Below are 25,323 nucleotides of genomic sequence, written 5' to 3' on the forward strand. Positions count from 1 at the left end.
TACAGCAGGCCCCCGGCTTTGCCCCCTGCCCCTGAAAGTCAGTGTTAGGGCTGCTGACTTTCTAATCACACAAAACCGAACACCCCTGCCCTAACCCTTCTCCAAGGCCCCTTCCATTGCCACCCCATCACCGAGGCCCTGCCCCGCCCCGTCTCCGAGGCCCCACCTCCGCTCACTCCATTCCCCCCGCCCTCTGTCGCTCGCTCTCCCCCACCCTCACTCCACTCCCTCATTTTCACCGGGCTGGGGCAGGTGGTTGGGGAGTGGGAGGCGGTGAGGGCTTTGGCTGGGGGTGTGGACTCTGGGGTGGGGCCAGGGATGAGAGGTTCGGAGTGTGGGAGGGGTCTGGGCTGAGGCAGGGGGTTGGGGTGTGGGAGGGGACATGGGCTTTGGGGTGGGGGTGCAGGTTCTGGACTGGGGCCAGAAATGAGGGGTTCAGGGTGTGGGAGGTGGATCCAGGCTGGGACAGGAGGTTGGGGTGTGAGGGTGAGGGTGAGGGCTCCAGCTGGGGGTGTGGGCTCTGGGGTGGGGCTGGGGATGACGGGTGGGGAAAGGGGTTCAGTGCTGGGGCAGGCAGTTGGAATGCGGGGGGGGGAGGTGAGGGCTCTGCCTAGGGGTGCGGGCTCTGGGGTGGGGATGAGGGGCTTGGGGTGCAGGGGAGGCTCAGGGCTGGGGCAGGGGGTTGGGGTGTTGGGGGGGTGCAGACTCTGGGAGGGAATCATAGAATATCAGGGTTGGAAGAGACCTCAGGAGGTATCTAGTCCAACCCCCTGCTCAAAGTAGGACCAATCCCCAACCTTGGGTGCAGGAGGGGGCTCAGAGCTGGGGCAGGGGGTTGGGGTGCAGGAGGGGTTTTGGAGTGCGGGCTCCAGGTGGTGTTTACCTCAGCCGGTTCCAGGGAAAGGGCAACATGTCCCTTGGCTCCTAGGCGGAGGCACAGTCAGGCAGGTCTGCACGCTGTCTCCACCCTCAGGTGCCACCCCTGCAGCTCCCATTGGCCGCGGCACCCAGGCAATGGGAGATGCAGAGCCAGCGCTCGGAGTGGGGACTGTACATGGGGGTGCGGCCGTCCCTCCATCTCGGAGCCGAGGGACATGTTGCTGCTTGCGGGGAGACGCGCGGAGCCAGGTAGGGAGCCTGCCAGCCCCACGCCAACCGGACTTTTGACAGCCCAGTAGCAGTGCTGACCGGAGCTGCCAGGGTCCCTTTTCGAGCGGGTGATCCGGTCGAAAACCGGACACCTGGCAACCCTAGCCAGGATGCTGGCAGCCAGCAAGATTCCTCTACTATTAAAGGTGCAGTGCCCAGAAAAGAGAAGGCGACATCTCAGTCACATGGCTACACGCGGCCTAGTGCACAGTGAGGAAAGTTGGCCGCACACACTTGGAAATCAGCACCAGCTTTATTATGCAACAAACAACTCGATGCCATGTTAACTCTGGCCCGTCCTTCTGTGACGCTTGGAAAGGCTCCTATGAGAGGGGAAAACACAGTAAAAACAATGATCTTCAGCTACATATTGATCTTCCAAACTCTCTGTTTCTATCCAGCCAGCTTGCATCTAAACACTGCACTCATATTAAAATGACCATCGTTTCCACCTGAAAGGACCACGTTTCCTGCCCCTCTAGGGTTACAGGGGTGTACCCAGGGCCGGCACAACCCATTAGGCAATCTAGGCGGTTGCCTTGGGCGCTAACATTTGGGGGGAGGCGACCGCGGCGGCCGGATCTTCGGCTGCCCCCGTTGTCATCGGTATTTCGGGGGCGGGACCTTCTGCCGCCTGTCGGGGGCGGCATTTCGGGGGCGGGACCTTCCGCCACCTAGGGCGGCAAAAACCCTGGCAGCGCTCCTGGGTGTACCTAGAGCTGTAGTGCACGGCCCGTGTCTGTGCTTACCTCGCTAGTCCTGGAACAGCTCCTCGGGAAACAGCACCTCAGCCCTTCTGGCCTGGAAGAGGAAGAGGAAGGATTAATCATTCAAACACATAACAGCCCATGTCACCGTGGGGCTGAAGGGCTCCTGCTACTCAGACTGCATCAGTGGGCACAGAGACGGGACATAATCTGATCCGCTGCAAAGGGACCTAAGAGGAGAAAAACGTAGGGGAGGCAGAGCATCAGCGCCACCCTGTGGGGAGTGGCTTACATGACTAGTTTCTGCCTTACTTTTTTGGAAGAACAATACAAAGTTCTAACTAAGGGGGAACTGTTTCCTAGCAGTGAGCCCAGGACGAATTCCCACCAGAGGGGCTGCTGCTGGGCTAGGGTGTTAACTTGGACCCTGCCTTCCTTTGCAATCCCCAAGCCTCTTCAAGCGCAGTCAATTAGGACTCCAGGAACAGAGGTGGTTGCTTTGGGTAGGTCTACACTTGGGGCTATTTCAACCCTGCTAGCACGGGTGTAACAGCAGTGTAGATGCTGAGGCCTGGCTAAGGCAAGTAAAGGGACGCTTGAACCCTATGGCTATGCACCCTACATGCCCATGCAGGGCCTCCCGTGTCTACGCTGCTATATTTAGTAGGGTAGAGTCCTGCCCCTTCCCCGCTGCCAGAGCCTTTCCCCACGGCAGTGAAAGATTCCAGTGCGGAAAGGCTCTGGTGGGCGGGGGGGCAGTGCGGAAAGGCACCGGCAGCTCCCCGAGCTGAGCCTGGCTGCCCTCCCTACCACAGCCTTTCACGTGTAGCTACACGCACCCTACGTGCTGACGTAAGTGTAGACAAGGCCTTTGTGTAATAAAGGACAGCGCAGGATGGAAGAGGGACAGGGTCAGGATTTAAGGATCATGGAAGCTTTTTTTTTGTTAGCTGCTGTATGGAGATGGCTGCTGTGTTCGTAAAGGGACCCCTGTACCACAGAAATAGCTCAGGGTCTGGGACAGGGTGTCACATTTTTCCTTGTTCTTCTGCACCTCAAAACCTTTTTTTTAAAAAGGCTACTAGTCAAATCCTGCAGTTGGGAGCCCAGCGTGCAGTGCACACAGCCCAGCTACACACCAGGGGTTATTGTAATCAGCGACTGCCCCAAGCCACATCATTTAGCTCTGGCTCCGGATCCAGATCTCAGCGTCCCCAAGTCCACCAGTGCTGGGTTTGGGGTTTCCAGTCTGAGCCCATCTCTCACTGCCATGATCATTTCAAAGCCTCGGCCAACACACTCCAGTGTCCTGAGTCACTGATGCTGCAGGGCTAGAGATCCTCAGCTGGTGGGAATTTGCAGAGCTCCATTGCCGTCCATAGCGCTAAGCCAATTTGCACCATCCGAGGAGCTGGTTCTTGGCGTCTGGTACTGACTAGTGAAGGACTAGCTATAGGCATTAGCAGACTGAATCAAAACTTGAGTTCCAGCCAGTCCAGGACCCCATCTCTGAGAGCAGCCAGCACCCGATGGTTCAGAGGAAGCTGTCAGAATCTCACAGTAGCAGCTGTGGAAGAATCTGTCTCCCAGATCGGCTTTCTACAGATCTCTAATAGGCCTTTGTCCTTATTCTCCCCCAAAGCGGAGTGACGCTAGCGCAGGAAGGAACAAAGGTACCTGTTCTAAATAGAGTTCAGCCTGAGAATTAGTCTGAATCCAATATGCCGACAGGCTGAAAAACATGAAGGGCCCAGCCGGCTCTGTAGTGCTCTGCGCTTTCCCAGCCAGCCAGGTCCTTCCTGAAGCCGTTGTTCAGAAAATAGGGGTCTCCTGAGAATCGCCCTGGGCTCATGTGCGCATGGTGGCTGGGGTGGGAGACTCAGTGGGGACAAGAGCCAGAGTCAGTCCAGAGCGACTGTAGGAGAACTACGCTGTGAGCTGGACTGTCCCCGTGCCAGGCAAACCGACAGGCTGCTTTCATGGTTAACGTGGTCTTGCCTCCAGCTTTCCTGTCTTAGTTTTAAGCAATTGTCCCGGCCTCCTGAGAATGTGAATAACTCCCGTAGGCTCGCTGACCACCGGGACCACACGCGCCCGGAGCCTTCCCCTTGCCATCAGCTCCCTCACTCCGTGCCCATAACTCTCCTCCCACAGTCCAGGGACCAGTTATTTTGCCCTTTGCTGTATTTTGTCTAGAGTCTCCTCTGTAAATGTGTGTGGGGGGGGGAGGGTGGGGGTGGGGGAGGGGTGAGAATTGCCATATGAAAGGTGGCGAGGAGAGAGCTTGTCTCTAGCTCTACAGAGCTTTGATCTCCTTGCTGTGATTCACACCCCTACTGCTGCGTAATAGAGGTGAAGGAGGCATGGCCCAGTCTAGTGGCACTAGCCCATTTCAGTCATGAGGACAGAGGTTGCTGTGCTCTGGGTTTATCCTGCCAGCCTGGGGCTGGCCAATCACTGTACTGTTATGTAATAAGGGTCCCCTGTGGAAGGCATAATGAGCTAGCCAAGGTCAAAGGTTACTTGGTCCGTCCTCAGCCATGAATTTTAGCAGGCGGATGCTGCTCCTCCCTCTTTTCTCCTCTTTGTGGACTTTGGCGGTGCCCAGCAGTTCGTGTGTTGGGGGCTCAACAAGGAAAAAAGAAGTTTAGCAACAGCAGAGAAAGGGGAACCCTGGATTAGCTAGGCTCAGTGCAGATCCTGGCAGCTGCGTGGGAATGTGCCTGAAAGCCGCTTTTGTGCGCCACCCCCACCAACTTGGGGGCCATCTGGCCACTGGGCCAGGCCCCAGCATAAAGCAGAGAAACCTCGGGGATGCCGCAGCCATGCCCCCTCTCCCTTGGGAACACCTCCCTCTGCTGAGGCTGGGAGGAGGGTGGTGTTGGAGCCATTACAACAGGCCGATGGCGCCCATTACAGAAGAGGATCATCACACAGTGGATGACCAAAGCACACAGTACAAATTAGACCCCATTGGTGCCATGACAGGGCCTCTGCGTCCCCATTGCCATCTCCTTGACCCACACCCTGGGACCTCTGCTTCCTCACTGCACTAACCTAAGGATATTACTTACGTTCACGTACCAAGTCTAGGCCTTCTGATCTGGGTCTGTCTGCCGGCATGCTGGACAGTGCGCCCTAGGGAATCAACACAACGGCTCTCCTGTCACTGCTTACATTCTCCAGGGCGAACTTTCAGAGGTTCAGCCTCTCAACAAAGAGAGCAGTTTTCAAGACGTCTCACGGGAAATCAAACGCAGTCACAATCTGGGAAATTACCGAGGGACTGAGGGCCGAATGCTACGCTATTTCCACTGTTCCAGGGGGATTTCCTCAGAAGTATCTGGATGATTATGGTTTCAACACAATCCCTGCCTTTTACATAAACCCCAGGCCACCCCACTTACAGGTCAAGAAATGAGGATGCAAGGTGCCCCAGACATACATATGGAGCACTGCCAGTTGTGAGAATATGGGACTGAGCAACGCTCTGCAATCTCAGTTCAACAAGTCAACAAAACTTACCTCAGCAAAGAAGGCAACTGAGGTGAGCGTGTGCTTCTTCCTGCCCCACTTGGGCCTTGGGCCTGAAATCCTTCCCTCTCTCATGTGGGGCTCTGGAACATAAATACCCATGAGTAACAGGGACAGCAAGCTCTACAGAGCAAATCCGTACGGCAGATGGTAGAAAGAATAGCTCATACTATCTATCTATCTGTCTATCTATCATTACATGTTAATTCACTTACAGCATCTAGGCCTCCCCATTGTAGCTGAATGGCTCACAGTCAGAAGCTGGGATGTATCTGTTGAGGGGCTGGATTGTAGAATGAGAGTCCATGCATAGGCTCAGGCCAATGTCTTCCTATGTCACTGTCCAAAGTCTGGCACTAACATTCATATTCAGGCATCTCAACGAATGGATTGATTTTCAGAGGAGCTGAACAGCCACGGCTTCGGCAGATTCGAGTGAGGAGTTCTTGGTATTCAGCATTTGAGAAAGGTCAGGCCATTTATTTAGGTGCCTGAGTGTGGCATTGCAGCCTCTGCCATGGGTCGTTTACAATGAATACGGAATCAACATCATCTCGGCACGACAACCAAGTTCAGGATCTAATCGAGCTGTATCCTCTCTGTACTGCTGTACGGTTGCGAAACATTGGGACTGCGCCACTCAGAGTGGGCAAAGCTGGAGGCTTTCCACATAAAATGCCAACGTTGTATATTGGGCATAGAGTGGAACGACTTCATTTGTGAAGCAGATGTTTATGGTCGCTCCGGTCTACAGACTACTGGGGCCATTGTCCGCAGATGGCGTCTTATGCTTTTCAGACATGTGGAGAGTATGCCACACGACCAGGCCTGCACAACATACGGCCCGTGGGCCGCATGCGGCCCGTGGGGGCTCACTCTGTGGCCCATGGGGGGATTCTAAACCCCACGCACAAAAGTCCCAAGGCTGGCGTGGCGGCGCTTCCTGGGGCAGCTCCTGGTGGCATGCCTGCCCGCCGACAGGAGCCAGCAATGCAGGACACGGGGATGGAGCCCTTGCGCGCCGCCGCGCCTCCACGCCCCCCCCCCCCCGGCCCCAAGTGGGACACGGAGCCCGCGCGCGCCGCTGTCCCTCCCCACTGCCCCAAGCGGGACACGGGCACGGATCCCTTGCCCGCCTCCCCCCCCAGCGGGACAAAGGGCTCAGCCACCGCCCCCGTCCTGAGCACTTTTTGGCCAACCTCCCGCCCCCGGGACTCCTGCCCCATCCAACCCCCCGTGTTCCTTGATGCCTCCCCCAGGACCCCTGCCCCATCCACCCCCTTCCCTGACCCCTGACTGCCCTCCGCCGCCCCATCCAACTCCTCTCCTGATTCCCCATCCAACCACCCCTTCTCCCTGTCCCCTGACCACCCTTGGAACCCCTGCCCCTGACTGCCTCCCACCGCCCCATCCAACCCCTGCTCCTTCCTGACTGCCCCCCGGGACCCTTGCCTGCATTCAATCCCCCTGTTCCCTGCCATCTGACTGCCCCGACCCCTATCCAGCCCCCCACCACCCCCCTGAACTCCCCTGCCCTCTATCCAGCACCCCCTCCCTGCTCCCTTACCGCGCTGCCTGGAGGTGGCTGGCGGCGCTACAGCCGCGCTGCTCGGCTGGAGCTGGGCCACGCTGCCACCGCGCAGTGCCTGGAGCACCAGGTCAGTCTGAGCTTGCAGCCCCCCCGCTTCCCGCCAATCAGCTGTTCGCGCAGGAAGCCTGGGAGGGCTGAGAAGCAAGCGGCGGCTTCGCGCTCAGGCCCAGGGAGGCGGAGCAGAGGTGAGCTGCGGCGGGGAGCGGTACCCCTGCGCGCCCCTCCCCCCGGGTTACCTGCTGTGGCGTGGACGGCTCCCCCCACCCCAGCTACACCTCCGCTCCGTCTCCGCCTGCCTGGGCTTGAGCGCGAAGCCACCGCTTGCTTCTCTGCCCTCCCAGGCTTCCCGCACGAACAGCTGATTCGCGGGAAGCAGGGTGGGGAGGGGGAGAAGCGGGGAGGAGTGTTCAGAGGCTAGGGTTACCATATCTCATAAATAAAAAAAGAGGACCCTCCACGGGCCCTGGCCCCGCCCATTTCCCCACCCCTAGCCCCGCCCCAACTCCGCCCCTTCCCCACCCTAACTCCGCCCCCTCCTCCTTCCGACTCCCAGCCAGGGGGAAAGGGCTGCCCCAGCGCTACCGGCTTCAGGGTTTGCCGGGCAGCCCCCAGACCCTGCGTCCCCAGCTGGCGCTTCCCCAGCGCAGCTGGAGCCCGGGAGGGGAAGCGCCCAGCCGGGGGCACAGGGTCTGGAGGCTGCCCGGCAAACCGTGAAGCCGGTAGCGCTCGCGCTTTGGGCAGCCCCTATGCCTCCGGACCCTGCGCCCCCAGCTGGGCACTTCCCCTCCCGGGCTCCGGCGGCGCAGGGTCCGGAGGCACGGGGGTTGCCCGAAGCCGGTAGCGCTCGGGCAGCCCGGCTCTTAAACAGAGCCGAAGAGGAGCAGAGCCTCCAGGCGCGCGGCTCTGCTCCTCTTCGGCTCTGTGTAACTGACACAGTGTAAGTTACGCAGAGCCGAAGAGTCGGGGAGGAGCAGAGCTGCCATTTTCCCAGACATGTTCGGCTTTTTGGCAATTCCCCCTGGACGGGGGTTTGACTGCCGAAAAGCCGGACATGTCCGGGAAAAAGAGGACGTATGGTAACCCTATCAGAGGCGGAGGCGGAGCGGAGGTGAGCTGGGGCCGGGGAGCGGGGCGTAGAGCTGGAGCACCCATGGGGTCGGCTCTTAAGGCACCACTTTTGGATAATGTGCTCAGGGGGAGCAGCCGCTCCCTCTGCTCCCCCCCAGCTATGGTCCTGGGCACTTCAACTTACCGGTTGTTAAATTTAGAAGCCCTTTTAGAACCGGTCCCGCGCAGGACAACTGGTTCTAAAAGGGCTTCTAAATTTAACAACCGGTTCCCACGAACCGGCTCCCACTCACCACTGGAGACTCCCCTTGCCGCTCTCACCCTAGGAGCCAGAGACCTCCCAGCAGGGCTGGTGAGTGCGGCCAGGGAAGGGGGAAGGGTGTGGTGGAGTGAGTGTCTGGGAGGTGTGCGGGGGGTGCTGGGCTGTGAGGGTGTGAGGGTGCTGGGCAGTGGGGGAGGTTTGTGTGTTGTGGGGTGCTAGGCAGTGGGGCCAGTTGGGGGGTGCTGGGCAGTGAGGGAGATCTCATAGACTCATAGACTCTAAGGTCAGAAGGGACCATTATGATCATCTAGTCTGACCTCCCGCATGATGCGGGCCACAAAACCTGACCCACCCACTCCTGGAAGAATTCTCTCCCTTGACTTAGCTGTTGAACTCCCCAAATCATTATTTAAAGACTTCAAGTCGCTGAGAATCCTCCAGCAAGCGACCCTGCCCCATGCTGCGGAGGAAGGCGAAAAACCTCCAGGGCCTCTGCCAATCTACCCTGGAGGAAAATTCCTTCCCGACCCCAAATATGGCGATCAGCTGAACCCCGAGCATGCGGGCAAGATTCTCTAGCCAGACCGCCTGGAAAAGTTCTCTGTAGTAACTTTTAATATCCCATCATTGACCATTGTTATTGACCTATTGACTAAAATCACTGTATCCCATCAAACCATCCCCTCCATAAACTTATCAAGCTTAATCTTAAAGCCAGAGAGGTCTTTCGCCCCCTCTGTTTCCCTTGGAAGGCTGTTCCAAAACTTCACCCCTCTGATGGTTAGAAACCTTCGTCTAATTTCAAGCCTAAACTTCCCGACGGCCAGTTTATATCCATTCGTTCTAGTGTCCACATTAGTACTGAGCTGAAATAATTCCTCTCCCTCCCTGGTATTTATCCCTCTGATATATTTAAAGAGAGCAATCATATCCCCCCTCAGCCTTCTTTTGGTTAAGGTAAACAAACCGAGCTCCTCGAGTCTCCTTTCATACGGCAGATTTTCCATTCCTCGGATCATCCTAGTGGCCCTTCTCTGTACCCGTTCCAGTTTGATTTCATCCTTTTTAAACATGGGAGACCACAACTGCACACAGTACTCCAAATGAGGTCTCACCAGTGCCTTGTACAACGGAACCAGCACCTCCTTATCCCTACTAGAAATACCTCGCCTAATGCATCCCAAGACCGCATTCGCTTTTTTTACGGCCACGTCACATTGCCGACTCATAGTCATCCTGCGATCAACCAAGACTCCGAGGTCCTTCTCCTCTTCCGTTACATCCAACTGATGCGTCCCCAGTTTATAACTAAAATTCTTGTTAGTTATCCCTAAATGCATAACCTTACACTTCTCACTATTAAATTTCATCTTATTACTATTACTCCAGTTTACAAGGTCATCCAAATCTCCCTGCAGGATATCCCGATCCTTCTCCGAATTGGCAATACCTCCCAACTTTGTGTCATCCGCAAACTTTATCAGCCCACTCCTACATTTGGTTCCGAGGTCAGTAATGAATAGATTAGATAAAATCGGACCGAAAACCCAACCTTGAGGAACTCCACTGGTAACCTCTCTCCAACCTGACAGTTCACCTTTTAGTACGACCCGCTGCAGTCTCCCCTTTAACCAGTTCCTTACCCACCTATGGATTTTCATATCGATCCCCATCTTTTCCAATTTAGCCAATAATTCCTCATGCGGTACCGTATCAAACGCTTTACTGAAATCGAGGTATATTAGATCCACCGCATTTCCTTTATCTAAAAAATCTGTTACTTCCTCAAAGAAGGAGATCAGGTTGGTTTGGCACGATCTACCTTTCTTAAAACCGTGTTGTAATTTGTCCCAATTGGCATTGACCTCAAGGTCCTTAACTACTTTCTCCTTCAAAATTTTTTCCAAGACCTTGCATATTACAGATGTTAGACTAACAGGCCTGTAGTTACCCGGGTCACTTTTTTTCCCCTTCTTGAAAATAGGAACCACATTAGCTATTCTCCAGTCAAACGGTACCACCCCCGAGTTTATGGATTCATTAAAAATTATCGTTAACGGGCTTGCAATTTCCCGCGCCAGTTCTTTTAATGTTCTCGGATGAAGATCATCCGGTCCGCCCGATTTAGTCCCGTTAAGCTGTTCGAGTTTGGCTTCTACCTCGGATACGGTAATGTCAATCCCCACTCCTTTATTCCCATCCGTCTCACTTCTACTATTCCTCAGCCTTTCATTAGCCTCATTAAATACCGATGCAAAATATTCATTTAGATATTGTGCCATGCCTAGATTATCCTTAATCTCCAGTCCATCTACAGTCTTAAGCGTTCCCACTTCTTCTTTGTTTTCTTCCTATTTATATGGCTATAAAAGTTCTTACTATTGGTTTTAATTCCCCTCACAAGGTCCAACTCTACTCGGCTTTTGGCTTTTCTCACTCCATCTCTACATGCTCTGACCTCAATAAGGTAGGTTTCTTTGCTGATCCGCCCCCCCCTTCCACTCCCTGTACGCTTTCTGTTTTTTCTTAATGACCCCTCTGAGATGCTTGCTCATCCAGCTCGGTCTAAATCTCCTGCCTACGAACCGTTTTCCCTTTCTTGGGATACACGCCTCTGACAGCTCCTGCAACTTCAACTTGAAATAATCCCAGGCGCCTTCCGCCTTTAGATCCCTAAATATGTTAGTCCAATCCACTTCCCTAACCAGTCTCCTTAATTTATTAAAGTTAGCCCTTTTGAAATCGTAAACCTTAGTCTCCGATTTAATTTTGTTAATCTTTCCATTTAGTTTAAATGGAATTAGCTCATGATCACTTGAGCCAAGGTTGTCCCCTACAACCATTTCCTCAACGAGGTCCTCACTACTCACCAGCACCAAATCTAAAATGGCATCCCCCCTCGTCGGTTCAGCAACTACTTGATGAAGGAATTCATCACCTATTACGTCTAGGAAAATCTGAGCCCTATTATTGTTACTAGCATTTGTTCCCCAATCTATATCTGGGAAGTTAAAGTCTCCCATGATTACACAGTTCCTATTAGTATTTACTTCTCTAAAAACGTTAATGAGTTCTCTGTCCATATCCAGGCTTGGGGTGTGCTATAGACCGCTTTTATAGGCCCTCTCCTCAGCCAAGCTCCGCCCCCAATCAGGGCTCAGCTGCCCGCCCAGCACGCTGCCCCTACAGGCCTCTACACATACAAGCAATACAAAGACAGACGCAAATACAGGTACCTTCTCCTCCAATGGAACTCCCACTCAAAGATCTGTGTGTGTCAGGACACTGGGGGTCTGGGTGGGGCATTGTTTAGTTGTGGTGGTGGGGCTGTGGGGAAGGGCCCTGGGAGGGAGGGAGGGAGGAGAAATCTGTGTGTATTGGGAAACTAGCGAGTGGGTGGTTCTATGTGGGGTGCTGATGTGTATTAAGAGTTACCAGCTGGATTGAGGACTGATAGATTTGGACAGAGTTTATATTGAATGGGCAAATGAAAAAGATTGCAAACTATAACATAGTACCAAGGTTCAATACAAAGTCATATAAAAGTTAAACAAAAATGCATAATGCAGAGATTTATCTACAACTGCATTGATTGACTGCTGTGTGCAGTAATATAGTGACCCCTGGACCTACAGGCTTCCACACACCATCAGTGCCTTGAAAATTTGCTGTTCTCTCCTAAGGTTTTTCGCTAAACTGGCTGCTTTAATTATTTTTTCATTTGGGCTCAATTTGGCGAGATTGGGATGCTTAGTTTCAAAGTGCCACCGAAGGTTGTATTCTTTCGGAACGGCTAATGTTTCGCGACACACGAGGCACAGTATTTTGTCTTTGGAAATAGTACATAAGTATTTATTCGTCCATTCAGTGTTGAAAACTCTGTGCTCTGATTCTATTTTTCTCTTTTTCTTTTCACTCATGGTATCCATTATGAAGCTCAAGATTTTGTGGAATAAATTCACACACAAGGGAAACACTCATAGTCACACACAAAGAGAAGAGATATCTCACGGCGCATGGCACACTAGCAAGGCACTGACGGTGTGTGGAAGCCTGTAGGTCCAGGGGTCACTATATTACTGCACGCAGCAGTCAATCAATGCAGTTGTAGATAAATCTCTGCATTATGCATTTTTGTATAACTTTTATATGACTTTGTATTGAACCTTGGTACTATGTTATAGCGGGCTCCTAAGATAGTATAATTAAACGAAAAGAAAAATTTCTTCTGTGCAAATTTTTGAAGCAGAGTTCAAATTTGTGTGCCATGAGGCAAATGCGCCCAAGTGAATAAAACGCTTATACATTTAAAAAGTTTGAATTTGCAATTTGTGTCAATTTATATGGGTTTTCAGATAGAGACATCATAAGTAAAAAACGAAAAACAAAAGTTTGTGTTTTAAATGGAAAATTTTCCTAAAAAATATCAATAAATGATTATCAGCCAAGAATAAGATATGTAATTACAAATGCATTTTAATTTCTTTATTGGTCGAAATGTCAAAGACTGCTAAACTAACCTTACTGTTTTTCCCTGCGATCTTTTTCATTTGCCCATTCAATATAAACTCTGTCCAAATCTATCAGTCCTCAATCCAGCTGGTAACTCTTAATACACATCAGCACCCCACATCACATCAGCACATCTTAATACACATCAGCACCCCACTCGCTAGTTTCCCAATACACACAGATTTCTCCTCCCTCCCTCTCAGTGCCCTTCCCCACAGCCCCACCACCACAACTAAACAATGTCCCACACAGACCCCCAGTGCCCTGACACACACAGATCTCCCTCACTGCCCAGCACCCCCCAACAGGCCCCCACTGCCTAGCACCCGAAAACACACAAACCTCCCCAACTGCCCAGCGCCCTCCACACCCTCACAGCCCAGCACCCCCCGCACACCTCCCAGACACTCACTCCACCACACCCTTCCCCCTTCCCTAGCCGCACTCACCAGCCCTGCTGGGAGGTCTCTGGCTCCTAGGGGGAGAGCGGCAAGGGGAGTCTCCAGTGGTGAGCGGGAGCTGGTTCGCGGGAACCGGTTGTTAAATTTAGAAGCCCTTTTAGAACCAGTTGTCCTGCGCGGGACCGGTTCTAAAAGGGCTTCTAAATTTAACAACCGGTAAGTTGAAGTGCCCAGGACTGTAACTGGGGGGGAGCAGAGGGAGCGGCTGCTCCCCCTGAGCACATTATCCAAAAGTGGTGCCTTAGGAGCCGACCCCATGGGTGCTCCAGCTCTCCGCCCCGCTCCCCGGCCCCAGCTCACCTCCGCTCCGCCTCCGCCTCTGAACACTCCACTCCGCTTCTCCCCCTCCCCCCGCTTCCCGCGAATCAGCTGTTCGCGCGGGAAGCCTGGGAGGGCAGAGAAGCAAGCAGCGGCTTCGTGCTCAAGCCCAGAGAGGCGGAGACGGAGCGGACGTGAGCTGGGGTGGGGGGAGCCGCCCGCGCCACAGCAGGTAACCCGGGGGGAGGGGCGCGCAGGGGAACCGCTCCCCGCCCCGGCTCACCTCCGCTCCGCCTCCCTGGGCCTGAGCGCGAAGCCGCCGCTTGCTTCTCAACCCTCCCGGGGTTCCTGCGCGAACAGCTGATTGGCGGGAAGCAGGGGGGCTGCAAGCTCAGACTGACCCGGTGTTCCAGGCACTGCGCGGTGGCAGCGTGGCCCAGCTCCAGCCGAGTGGTGCGGCTGTAGCGCCGCCAGCCACCTCCAGGCAGCATGGTAAGGGAGCAGGGAGGTGGTGCTGGATAGAGGGCAGGGGAGTTCAGGGGGGTGGTGGGGGGCTGGATAGGGGTCGGGGCAGTCAGATGGCAGGGAACAGGGGGATTGAATGTGGGCAAGGGATCCGGGGGGCAGTCAGGAAGGAGCAGGGGTTGGATGGGGCGGTGGGAGGCAGTCAGGGGCAGGGGTTCCAAGGGTGGTCAGGGGACAGGGAGAAGGGGTGGTTGGATGGGGAATCAGGAGAGGAGTTGGATGGGGCGGCGGAGGGCAGTCAGGGGACAGGGAAGGGGGTGGATGGGGACGGGTCCCGGGGGGGGCATCAAGGAACGCGGGGGGTTGGATGGGGCAGGAGTCCCGGGGGGGGGGTGGGTCAAAAAGCGCTCAGGACGGGGGCGGTGGCAGAGCCCTGTGTCCTGCTGGGTGGGGGCGAGGGCTCCGTGCCCGTGTCCCGCTTGGGGCAGTGGGGAGGGAAGGCGGCGCGCGCGGGCTCCGTGTCCTGCTTGGGGCCGGGGGGGCGGGTGGAGGCGCGGCGGCGCGCGAGGGCTTCATCCCCGTGTCCCTCTTGGGGCGGGGGGGGTGGAGGCGCGGCGGCGCGCGAGGGCTCCATCCCTGTGTCCCTCTTGGCGCGGGGGCGGGTGGAGGCGCGGCGGCGCGCGAGGGCTCCATCCCCGTGTCCCGCTTGGGGCGGGGGCGGGTGGAGGCGCGGCGGCGCGCGAGAGCTCCATCCCCGTGTCCCGCTTGGGGCCGTGGGGGGTGGAGGCGCGGCGGCGCGCGAGGGCTCCATCCTCGTGAACCGCTTGGGGCGGGGGCGGGTGGAGGCGCGGCGTCGCGCGAGGGCTTCATCCCCGTGTCCAGCTTGGGACGGGGGCGGGTGGAGGCGCGGCGTCGCGCGAGGGCTCCATCCCCGTGTCCCGCTTGGGGCGGGGGCGTGTGGAGGCGCGGCGGCGCGCGAGGGCTCCATCCCCGTGTCCCGCTTCGGGCGGGGCGGGGGGTGGAGGCGCGGCGTCGCGCGAGGGCTCCATCCCCGTGTCCCGCTTGGGGCGGGGGCGGGTGGAGGCGCGGCGTCGCGCGAGGGCTCCATCCCCGTGTCCCGCTTGGGGCGGGGGCGGGTGGAGGCGCGGCGTCGCGCGAGGGCTCCATCCCCGTGTCCCGCTTGGGGCGGGGCGGGGGGTGGAGGCGCGGCGTCGCGCGAGGGCTCCATCCCCGTATCCCGCTTGGGGCGGGTGCGGGTGTAGGCGCGGCAGCGCGCGAGGGCTCCATCCCCGTGTCCCGCTTGGGGCGGGGGCGGGTGGAGGCGCGGCGGCGCGCGAGGGCTCCATCCCCGTGTCCCGCTTGGGGCGGGGGGGGTGGCCGGCAGCGCGCGAGGGCTCCGTGCCCGTGTCCCGCTTGGGGCGGGCGGGGGGCGGCAGGGCGCGAGGGCTCCATGCCTGTGTCCTGCTTGGGGCAGGGGGGGCGGTGGCACACGAGGGTGCAAAAATATCCTTGCGCCGGCGCCGGCATTGGGTCGGAGGGGGCGCCTGAAAGCCCCGCCACCGCAGCTCTGATTGGGCTGGACTCAGCCGCCCGCATTGCTGGCTCCTGTCGGCGGGCAGGCACGCCACCGCGGGCCGTATGTTGTGCAGGCCTGCTATATGGCATGAACCTGTTAGTCCCTCGTAGATTAGTCCACACTGCATCTACTTCTGCTGTCAAAGCTTCTCGTGGCTCCATAGCATGAGAGGGCTAATGCACAGATTCCATCTCTTCCTACAAGGTCACAAAGAATGTATCAGAGATCGGAGGCTAATCAGTAGAAAGGGAAAAGGTCAATAATGCCGTGGCTGATGTAATGAACCAGCTGTCTTGCAACTCATCCTGTTATGGAAGGAAGACAGAGACGTGAGAGAAAAAAGGTTGCAAGGTGCCCCAGACATATATATGGAGCACTGCCAGTTGTGAGAATATGGGACTGAGCAACGCTCTGCAATCTCAGTTCAACAAGTCAACAAAACTTACCTCAGCAAAGAAGGCAACTGAGGTGAGCGTGTGCTTCTTCCTTCCCCACTTGGGCCTTGGGCCTGAAATCCTTCCCTCTCTCATGTGGGGCTCTGGAACATAAATACCCATGAGTAACAGGGACAGCAAGCTCTACAGAGCAAATCCGTACGGCAGATGGTAGAAAGAATAGCTTATACTATCTATCTGTCTATCTATCATTACATGTTAATTCACTTACAGCATCTAGGCCTCCCCATTGTAGCTGAATGGCTCACAGTCAGAAGCTGGGATGTATCTGTTGAGGGGCTGGATTGTAGGATGAGAGTCCATGCATAGGCTCAGGCCAATATCTTCCTATGTCACTGTCCAAAGTCTGGCACTAACATTCATATTCAGGCATCTCAACGAGTGGATTGATTTTCAGAGGAGCTGAACAGCCACGGCTTCGGCAGATTCGAGTTCTTGGTATTCAGCATTTGAGAAAGGTCAGGCCATTTATTTAGGTGCCTGAGTGTGGCATTGCAGCCTCTGCCATGGGTCGTTTACAATGAATACGGAATCAACATCATCTCGGCACGACAACCAAGTTCAGGATCTAATCGAGCTGTATCCTCTCTGTACTGCTGTACGGTTGCGAAACATTGGGACTGCGCCACTCAGAGTGGGCAAAGCTGGAGGCTTTCCACATAAAATGCCAACGTTGTATATTGGGCATAGAGTGGAACGACTTCATTTGTAAAGCAGATGTTTATGGTCGCTCCGGTCTACAGACTACTAGGGCCACTGTTCGCAGATGGCGTCTTATGCTTTTCAGACATGTCGCGAGTATGCCACAAGACGTTCCGGCGAACGCCGTTCTTTGAGTGGCTCGTAACATCTGAGAGACAATTCCACCAATCAAGGGGTGTAGGCAGCCCAAAGGTAGGCCCCCTATTACATGGGTGCCTCAAGTCTATTCCGACGTTGGGCTCTCGGCCCGTCAAGCACAGGAACGGATCAATGGTGAACAATTGCTACGGCCGACCATTCGGCTAAGCGTTGAAGAAGAAGTATGGATTTAGGTACCTAACTTTTGACATCCATGTTTGAAAGTGCTGGCCCAAGTGTAAAGAAAAGTGAGATTATATAATGTCAATGGATGGAGAGATGAAGGGTTTTATGTAACTGTCCAAGGGGAACTAGAGGCCTGGATCATACGAACAGCCATATTGGATCAGACCAGTGGTCCATCTAGCCCAACATTCCATCTTCTGACAGTGGCCAGTGCCAGATGCTTCAGAAGGAATGAACAGAACAGGGCAATTTATCAAGTGATCCATCCCCATCATCCAGATTCCATCTCTTCCTACAAGGTCACAAAGACTGTATCAGAGATGGGAGGCTAATCAGAAGAAAGGGAAAAGGTCATTAATGCCGTGGCTGATGTAATGAACCAGCTATCTTGCAACTCGTCCCATTATGGAAGGAAGACAGAGACGTGAGAGCAAATGCCCTTGGTTTTACACTAACAGTCTTGTCACCTTTTTGTTTAGCTGGAGCCAGTAGCCGTCATTCTGCTGAGTACTTGAGTCACTTAAACTCATCCCCAGCTGCCTACATCTCATGGGGAACAACGCAGGTAATTACCACAGGATCATGCAGGCACTGGCTTCGGGGCTGGAGTGGTGGCTCAGCTGACCTCCTCCAGTCACCAACTTCTCTGTGGGAACTCAGGGCCCTCCTGAGTCCCATCAGTGGCTTTGGGAAGGGTCCGGGCCACCCAAGAGATCTCTGTCAGGAGCATTTTCCCTCTCCTCCTGGCCAGTCAAGCAGCAGAGCAGGGTCCTGAATCTAGCTCCTAGGGTCTGACGTGACTGGTTTCTGCCACCATCCCGAATTTGCTGAATGGCCCGTGAGACACTGACACGGACAGAGGAATCCGGATCTTGCTGCAGGCCACTGAGAGCTGAGACAGAGAGAGGAAGCTCAGGTCAAAACACATATCGTATTAGCATGCCCTAGCACCTGCACCATGGGCCTCTGTATCTTCCACAGGGGCGGCTCTATGTTTTTTGCCACCCCAAGCACGGCAGTCAGGCGGCCTTTGGTGGCATGCCTGCGGGCGGTCTGCTGGTCACGCGGATTCAGTGGCGTTTCTGTGGGTGATCTGCCGGTCCCGCGCCTTCAGCGTACCTGCCGCCGAATTGCCGCCGAAGCTGCGGGACCGGCGGTCCTCCCACAGGCATGCCGCCGAAGGCTGCCTGACTGCCGCCCTCACGGCGACTGGCACGCCGCCCCTCGTGGCTTGCCGTCCCAGATACGCACTTGCTGCGCTGGTGCCTGGAGCCGCCCCTGATCTTCCACAGCAACTAACTCCTCCCAGATGCTCTGGACCCACCAGGGCTATCAGTGTCATCGCCATCTGATAACCCCTTAAGTCCTCAGTGACATCTGCCCTTGGCAGCACCATCTTCCACTGCATTCTGGGGCATCCACCTCCTTAGCACCGTTTCCATGACACATGCCAGGGCCTCTCACCCTGCCTGGCATTTACTTTCTCCTTCTAAAACCTTCTGGCACCTGGAGATGGAAGTGACGCCTGACATCAGAGAAAACAAAGCTGGGACTGATGTCCAGGCTCTCTCAACAGCTACCTCTGGCCACGTCTAAATTGAACTCAATGCAGCAGCGTGGCGGGGGAGTTGCACTTTTTCCTAAACTGGTTCACAAGTGGGAGGGATAGCTCAGTGGTTCGAGCATTGGCCTGCTAAACCCAGGGTTGTGAGTTCAATCCTTGAGGGGGCCATTTAGGGAACTGGGGTTTAAAAAACAAACAAACACTATCTGGGGATTGGTGCTGCTTTGAGCAGGGGGTTGGATTCGATGATCTCCTGAGTCCCTTCCAACCCTGATATTCTACAAGGAGCAGGAGCTCTCCTTCCACATGCAAACACAGCCATGTGGCAACTACTTACACTGAAGTATCAGCTCCTTCTCTTGCCTGACCATGGCGGGCTCTGAGCTTCGAACAGTGCAACCTGGAACGTACAATGGAAATGAATTTTGCAGGAGTTTTCACCTCCCCTGGGGCTACCTTTTAAAAAATGTCAGTCTTTCCAACAAGCAAAACAGCTTTCAAGTGGTCCCTGGGATAATCAGACAAGTCCACAAGCTCCAAGACAAAGAAGCTCATGTCTTGGAAGATACAGAGAGCCTGATTGCCAATGGCTATGGTATTGCTGCAGTCCCACAGGGATTCCAGTGGGTGGAGCTGGAGGGTAGGGTTGTAATTTGCTCCAGGCCTTTTGATATAATCCCCAGCCCAACTGCCTCAAGGGCAGGAAATCTAGACACTAGGATCCCAGGGGGTTAATTCTTGCTGCTAGTGCCCTCCAAGCAGAACACGGGACAACCTCTCAGATAGAAGTTGCTTAAGAAAAGTAGTGGTTACCGATAAAGATGGCTGCTGCCCGTCGTATTGGAGCCTGGGGGCTTTGGAGGTGATCCAGACATTGGAGCAAGATGTCAGATACGTTCTTGAGCTTCAGCACCTAGGAATAGAAACCAAAGAAGCTTCTTGTTGCTGGGGCCGCAGGGTGACGAGAAGAGAGATTTCATCTGCTTGACTTGGAGGGGTGGGAAGAATGCAGCTCCCATCTCCATGTATCCTGGGGGCAACCATCTACATGCCAGGCAGTCATTAAATGACCATTTCAAAGTGTCACCAGACACATTGCTGGTGTCTGAGCTGCTGGCACTGCAGGGCTGGAGCCTGGCACTAGAGAACACTGAAGCCCGGTTATATGGGCTTCATCTGGGGAGGACATTAGAGAGGGTGCAGAGCATAGGAAATACGGTGCAGAAGTGGCCAATGGGCTGGGGTAAGGTGAAAAATGGGGACATCCAGTTTCCTGCAGGATTCGGAAGGCATTTTTGCCATCAACTGATTCTTTATGTTCTGAGCTTTCACCTCCGTACTGAACTCCTGGCCAGGTCTGGCTGTTCAGATCTGACAGGCACTGGGAGGAGTGGGGGAGCTGGGTGCTTCTAAGAGGAAGCCAGAGTGCAGTATGCTAGTACTAGACATGCAATCAGAGCAGTGAGTGAGGGAACACGTTTCCGGTCCCACATCTAGAAGCAGCACTCACGAGAAGCCGATTGTTCACTTACAGAGTGCTGGCAGATCTTCTCCACCACCTGGGGATGGGTGTGCCAAGCCTTCTTGCTGTTAATCTGCTTAGGACAAGACCATCCCAGGAGCTGAAAACACCCAGCCAAGGCTTTCTGACACCTCTGCAACACAAGATGGGACAAGGAGAGTTTGCATCATGAGAAGAGCTGGAATCTGAGGTCACTCTGCAGTGAAAAGCCAGCTGAAATGATCAATGAGGGAAAGGAATGTGGGGGTCACATGGTATCCTGCTGACCCTTGGTGTCTCTTTGTTCCTATTAGTGGAGGCTCCTGGAGTTTGATCTTCATGGTGGCTGCAGTTCAGTGACTTAGGAAGTGGCTGCTGGGAGCCATAAAACATCTCCACTTGTGTGTCCATTGAAGGCCAGGGAACTTGCTTGGGTAAGCGGGGAGGGCTGAGATTTTTCACTTTTGGGAGGCGGCTCTGGAGACAGACCTAGCAGGAGAGCTGGAGCAGTCAGGGCCTGCTGCACCAGGGAGCACATGGCAGCGGGACTCACCTTGCCCACGTCAGGGTCCTCGTCCTGTAAGTGAAGGAGCAGTGGGACCAGGCTGCGGGTCACTTCCTCCTGCAGCAGGGGCTTCTGCCTCCTCTTCACTGTGTTAAGCAACTCTGTAAAGAGCATGATGGCAGCAGAGCGCACCTGGGGTCTCACCTGTGATGGACACACAACCATGAGGGGATCTCACCGAGGGAGCTTCACACTCTCCTTACAGGGTGAGCTCGGCACAATGCAAACCACAGATAGGGGCCAGTCTGACTAATAACTCCATGGTCTGCCCACCAAGAGGGCACCCATTTGCAGAAAGGTTTGGGTGGAGGGGCAGACAACACAGGTTAGGACAGTGGTTCCTAAATTTCCCTGGAGGCCTCCTGTAAGTGCTGACTCCATCCACAGTGAAGGGCTCTTTGGAGGGTTTCATAGTTTCATAGCATTTAAGGGCCATTCATTCATCTAGACTCCAAAGCACAGGACTTTACATTTCACCCCATGACCACTACATTGAGCATGTTAACTTGAGTTAGATTAAAGCATATCAGTCCTCAGGAGACCAAACGGTTGCATGCCACACACAGAGAACACGAGAGACCAAGGTGTCACCAATGCCTGAGGCCCAGGCAATGGCTCGGAACTGATCAGGTCAGATATGCCACCACTACGACTCCAGAGTCACAACACGGCCTGGCTGGGGATGGGCAGGTCAAGAGCCCCTGACTTACAGCATCAAGTAAGGGGATTAGCTTCCTGGCCACGCTGGTGCGCTCACTCCCATCCAGGCTCTGCAGAAGGTTCTGAACAGCTGAGATGGCCTCCAGAATATTCCCATCATCCATCTCATCTGAGCTCCAAAGGATGGCAGGCAGCAGGGCCTTGACTTGTTCCACCTACACACACACACACACATGGGGGGGCTCATCAGATCTCCCAGCCCTCCAGTGAGTACAAGCCACAGTGCCAGGGCTGTGTTTATTCTACCCCGTGGCACCAAGTCAGAGAGAAGCTCCGTCTCCACAGTCGGAGGCGTGGTGCTTTAGAATCGATGGGGATGCCTGACGAGGCAATCAGTGAATCCTAACCCTGTCCCGGGTCGTTCTGGTGTAGGGTGGGCAAAACTGTGGTTTGCTTCGGGGCTTTTCTCTCTTTTCTATGTACTACTCATTATTATTATAGCAGATGCTGGCAGCAATCTCCATAGTTAAGGCTGGTACACAGTTTCCATTCTAGTTGCTTCTTTTGATACGCTCCTAAAAACATTCCCTTTTTGGATGGAAATGTTCCATGCTGTCTCCCCAGTCAATTGTGATTTTTTCCTGGGGAGATTGCGTCTCTGAGCTGTAGGGCAGTTTTTCCACTTACAAACAAACAAACGAAAACTTCTAGCCACCTTCTTGTCCCATGCAGACAATCCCCCAAATGGTGAAACTTGGGGAAAAAATCAAACCTGGCCCACGGGGAGTCCTAGGTGAGAGCTGTCCTTATGTTTTCTAAGGACAGGGTGGAACCTTTGTTGAGTGAGCTCAGAAGAGGAGATGTGGTAATGGCAGAAGATCCTGTTTCTGATTTTTAGTCTGTTGGACATTGTCAGGTTTGATTCTGAGGGTTTTATCTTTGGCCTTCAAAGGCTTGTTTGTCTTAATAAATGAGCCTGACTAAGGGTGTTATTGAACGAGGTATTTGTGAAGTCAAGCAGAGGAGGGGAAAACTGAGGCAGTGCTGCAATGTTGGGTCTTGCCACTGGAGGGGGCGATGAGACAGGGCCTTGTGTGCTCGCTAAGGTCTTTAGACCAATCAAGGTCTTCCTTTGTGACAGCACCAGGATTGGTCTCTCCAAGAAGGAACAGGAATGCTGCTGGGGTAATTTGCATGGGGGAGAATTAGGGTTACCATATCTGAACTTTCAAAGAGAGGACACTCCATTGGGGGGGGGTAAGCCCCACCCCCAGCCACTCCCTCCCACTTCTCGCCCCCTGACAGCCCCCCCAGAACCTCCGACCCATCTAACCCCCCTGCTCCCTGTCCCCTGACTGCCCCCCTTCTCCAACTCCCCGGCCCCCTTACCGTGCCACTCGGCTTAGAGCAGGTGTCTGGCACCACGCCCCAAGGTGCGCCCCGCCCGAGTGCTGCCGAGCGGCGTGCTGAGGCTGTGGGGGGGGGGAAGCGGGGGAGGGGCTTTGGCTGCCGAGGCCCCAATGCGAGCGGCGCTCGGCCGCCCTGTCAGCCGCTTTTCGGTCGATAAATAGCCGACTGGGGGGAAATCCCGGACAGTTTTAGATTTTTAGAAATCCCCCCCGGACGGCTATTTAAAGAGCGAAAAGCCGGACATGTCCGGGGAAACCCGGAGTGTGGTAGCCCTAGGAGAATGATAACGTCCACCTGAAATCCAAGCAGTAAAATTCCATCTAAAATACTCTCCGAGGAAAGATCTGCATTGAGGGGCCGTTGTGATCCCCGTTCCTGCTGGGGAAATGGAGGCACCGAGAGGGTCAGCAAGTCAGCAGCAGAGGTGGGCTCAGAACACTGTGCCTCACTGCCTGCCCAGAACTCAGTCCACTGGGTCACAGCCACCCCGTTCGTTTTCCAGTTAACCAAGCCTGGGCTCTCACCTTCCCTGGTTGGGTTGCCAGGATGCCGAGTCCTCTTAGACCAAGTGAACGGAAAACTGGGCTGGGGTGTTTTGTCCACTCCTCGAGACGGTCCAAAGTGTCTGGATGTGGGAGCTTCTTGGCCTCTTTGTAACGCAGAAGCTGAAAACAACACAGAGCGAATCAGCAACAGGGTGCTTACCGGAAAACTTTGTGTGTCGGTTCTGTGGAGAGGCATCATAACCTCCATGTTGTACCGTCCATTGCTATACATCAGCCCCACTTTGTGTGTGACACCCAGTCCTCCCACTGACTTCCTGGGGCTTTGACTGGCCGTTAGCACTAGACTCCGCCATAGGCGTTAGCAGAGCTGCTCTACCCTCCAGGAGAACATGTAGGGCAACAAACTGTTCAGTGACCATTTGTATGGCGGACTCTTGTGCATCTGGGGGTTTGCCAAGAGCAGCCGAACCCCTCCTGGTGACCCTGTGAAGCAGAACAAGCCGCTCTGAGATCACGCGAAAGCTGGGACTGAGAAATCAAACCCCTGAGTTGAAATCCTGACCCCACTGAAGTCAGTGGAAGTTTTGCCATTGATCTCAATGGGCCCAGGATTGGACTCCTGGTGAGGAGAGACTTAAACCCCATCCCTTAATGAGTTAGATGAGGAGACAATCCCTGAAAACTGTCAATAGGAACTAGCCAGACAGAAACCGTGGAAATGGGGAGGACAACCTAGCGATGGACTATAGAGCCACCTCATTCCTGGTGATGTGCCTCTAACTAACCCATCCAATAGAGAAGGTTAAAGATTGCTCACCACATTCAGAGCTAATGATCCTGCATCTGGGGGAGCTTTTACCATGATCCTCTCTCCTCCATACCCACTCAAAATGCCCCTCTTTGCTTTTCCTTAGTGACTTCGCAGGGAGGAACCTTTCATGGACCTGCAGAAAGGCTGATGCCGACAGGAGACCCAGCTGCCCTTCGGGAGAGTCCAGGCTGATGCTGTTCTACAGAACCTTAGTTTCTTGGATATTCCCATCAGGCTCCTGATTACAACTTTGGAGCAACCAATGATCCCCTAAAGGATCCATCTCAGATTTTACACTGAGCGTGCTGGGACAGGACTGGGGGAGCCTAGACAGTGCTGCATGGACACCTGGCAATGTGGACATGACCAATAAAGCTCATCGTTTATGTAGCGCAATAATGAGTCTCAAAGGCTTGATTTAAGGAGTTGCTCACTCATCTAGGACACAAGACCCAATTGCTCTCATCAGCTAATGAAACTTACTTCTACAAAGAAGGCCATCATGGTCAGCCTGTGTTTCTTATCACCTCTGTCGAGGAGCGGGATCACTAGGTCCAGCAGCATCCTTGTGGTCTCAGGGCAAGCATAGTGCACCACGGCTCTGTGACACAAAGCAGAAATACCTTTGTTAGTAAGGGAAGAAGCACATTCTGCAACAAGGGGGTGAGGGGTCAGCTTGGGGCCACATGGCAGCCCAGAAGTGAGGACTGTTTCATTCTGGAATTGCCCCCACTAGCAGGACTGACTGCATGGAAAACGCTTGTGTATTACCTGGCCAGCAGGCTCACCCCACGGAGGTGATCTTGGGGGCTTTGTAGGAGGATCCAGCCTTGCTCCTTCTCCATAACAGTCAGCTCGGAACGGCAGCCAACACAGAGAAGCAGCATCTTTATAGCCTCCACTGCAGAGCTAGATTCAAACAACACACCAGCGTGACTGAGTGCCAGGAGCCCCCTCATGGTAGGTCTGTCAGGGAGTGACGGATTCACTTGTGTGTGGAAAGACACACCAATGGTTTAAATAGAGCTTAGGAAGGCACAGGTTCGTGACTGGGGTTCCTAGGCACTATAGTAATACAATTTAATAATATGAAGAAAGAGAAAGAGTTCTGAGCAAATCCTACAGACAATTGCACATCAGCACTAGGGCATGTCAGTGTCACAGAACAGGAGAACTTCAGCCCTTTAGTGTCGGACCCACATTCCTTTGACACACTGGCAAATTGGCTCCCACTAATTTCTC

General features: G+C 54.6%; 1 protein-coding gene and 1 long non-coding RNA gene across 7 annotated transcripts in view; one reads left to right on the plus strand and one right to left on the minus strand.

Moving 5' to 3' along the window:
• The window catches only part of LOC135983723 (uncharacterized), a 344,090-nt gene that overhangs the window by 257,575 nt on the left and 61,192 nt on the right, over nt 1-25,323 (plus strand). The gene's annotated exons all lie outside the window — the stretch shown is intronic.
• Nucleotides 23,174-25,117, minus strand: LOC135972629 (maestro heat-like repeat-containing protein family member 7). Its single transcript, XM_065551266.1, has 3 exons — nt 24,853-25,117; nt 24,565-24,682; nt 23,174-23,429 (listed from the first exon to the last, which is right to left on the minus strand). Exons 1-3 carry the CDS (start codon nt 25,038-25,040, stop codon nt 23,241-23,243), a joined length of 495 nt encoding a protein of 164 aa, XP_065407338.1. The 5' UTR covers nt 25,041-25,117; the 3' UTR covers nt 23,174-23,240.

Source organism: Chrysemys picta, chromosome 1 (genome assembly GCF_011386835.1).
Source record: "Chrysemys picta bellii isolate R12L10 chromosome 1, ASM1138683v2, whole genome shotgun sequence".
In the NCBI taxonomy this organism is placed as follows: Eukaryota; Metazoa; Chordata; order Testudines; family Emydidae; genus Chrysemys; species Chrysemys picta.

Bases quoted from the DNA above. Each gene is read 5' to 3' on its own strand.
- LOC135972629 (XM_065551266.1), bottom strand. From the start codon at position 25,040: ATGAGGGGGCTCCTGGCACTCAGTCACGCTGGTGTGTTGTTTGAATCT. The intron at 24,683-24,852 runs GTAATACACAAG...TTTGTGTCACAG, and splicing joins GGGGTGAGCCTGCTGGCCAG to AGCCGTGGTGCACTATGCTT. The intron at 23,430-24,564 runs GTAAGTTTCATT...TGTTGTTTTCAG, and splicing joins TGATGGCCTTCTTTGTAGAA to CTTCTGCGTTACAAAGAGGC.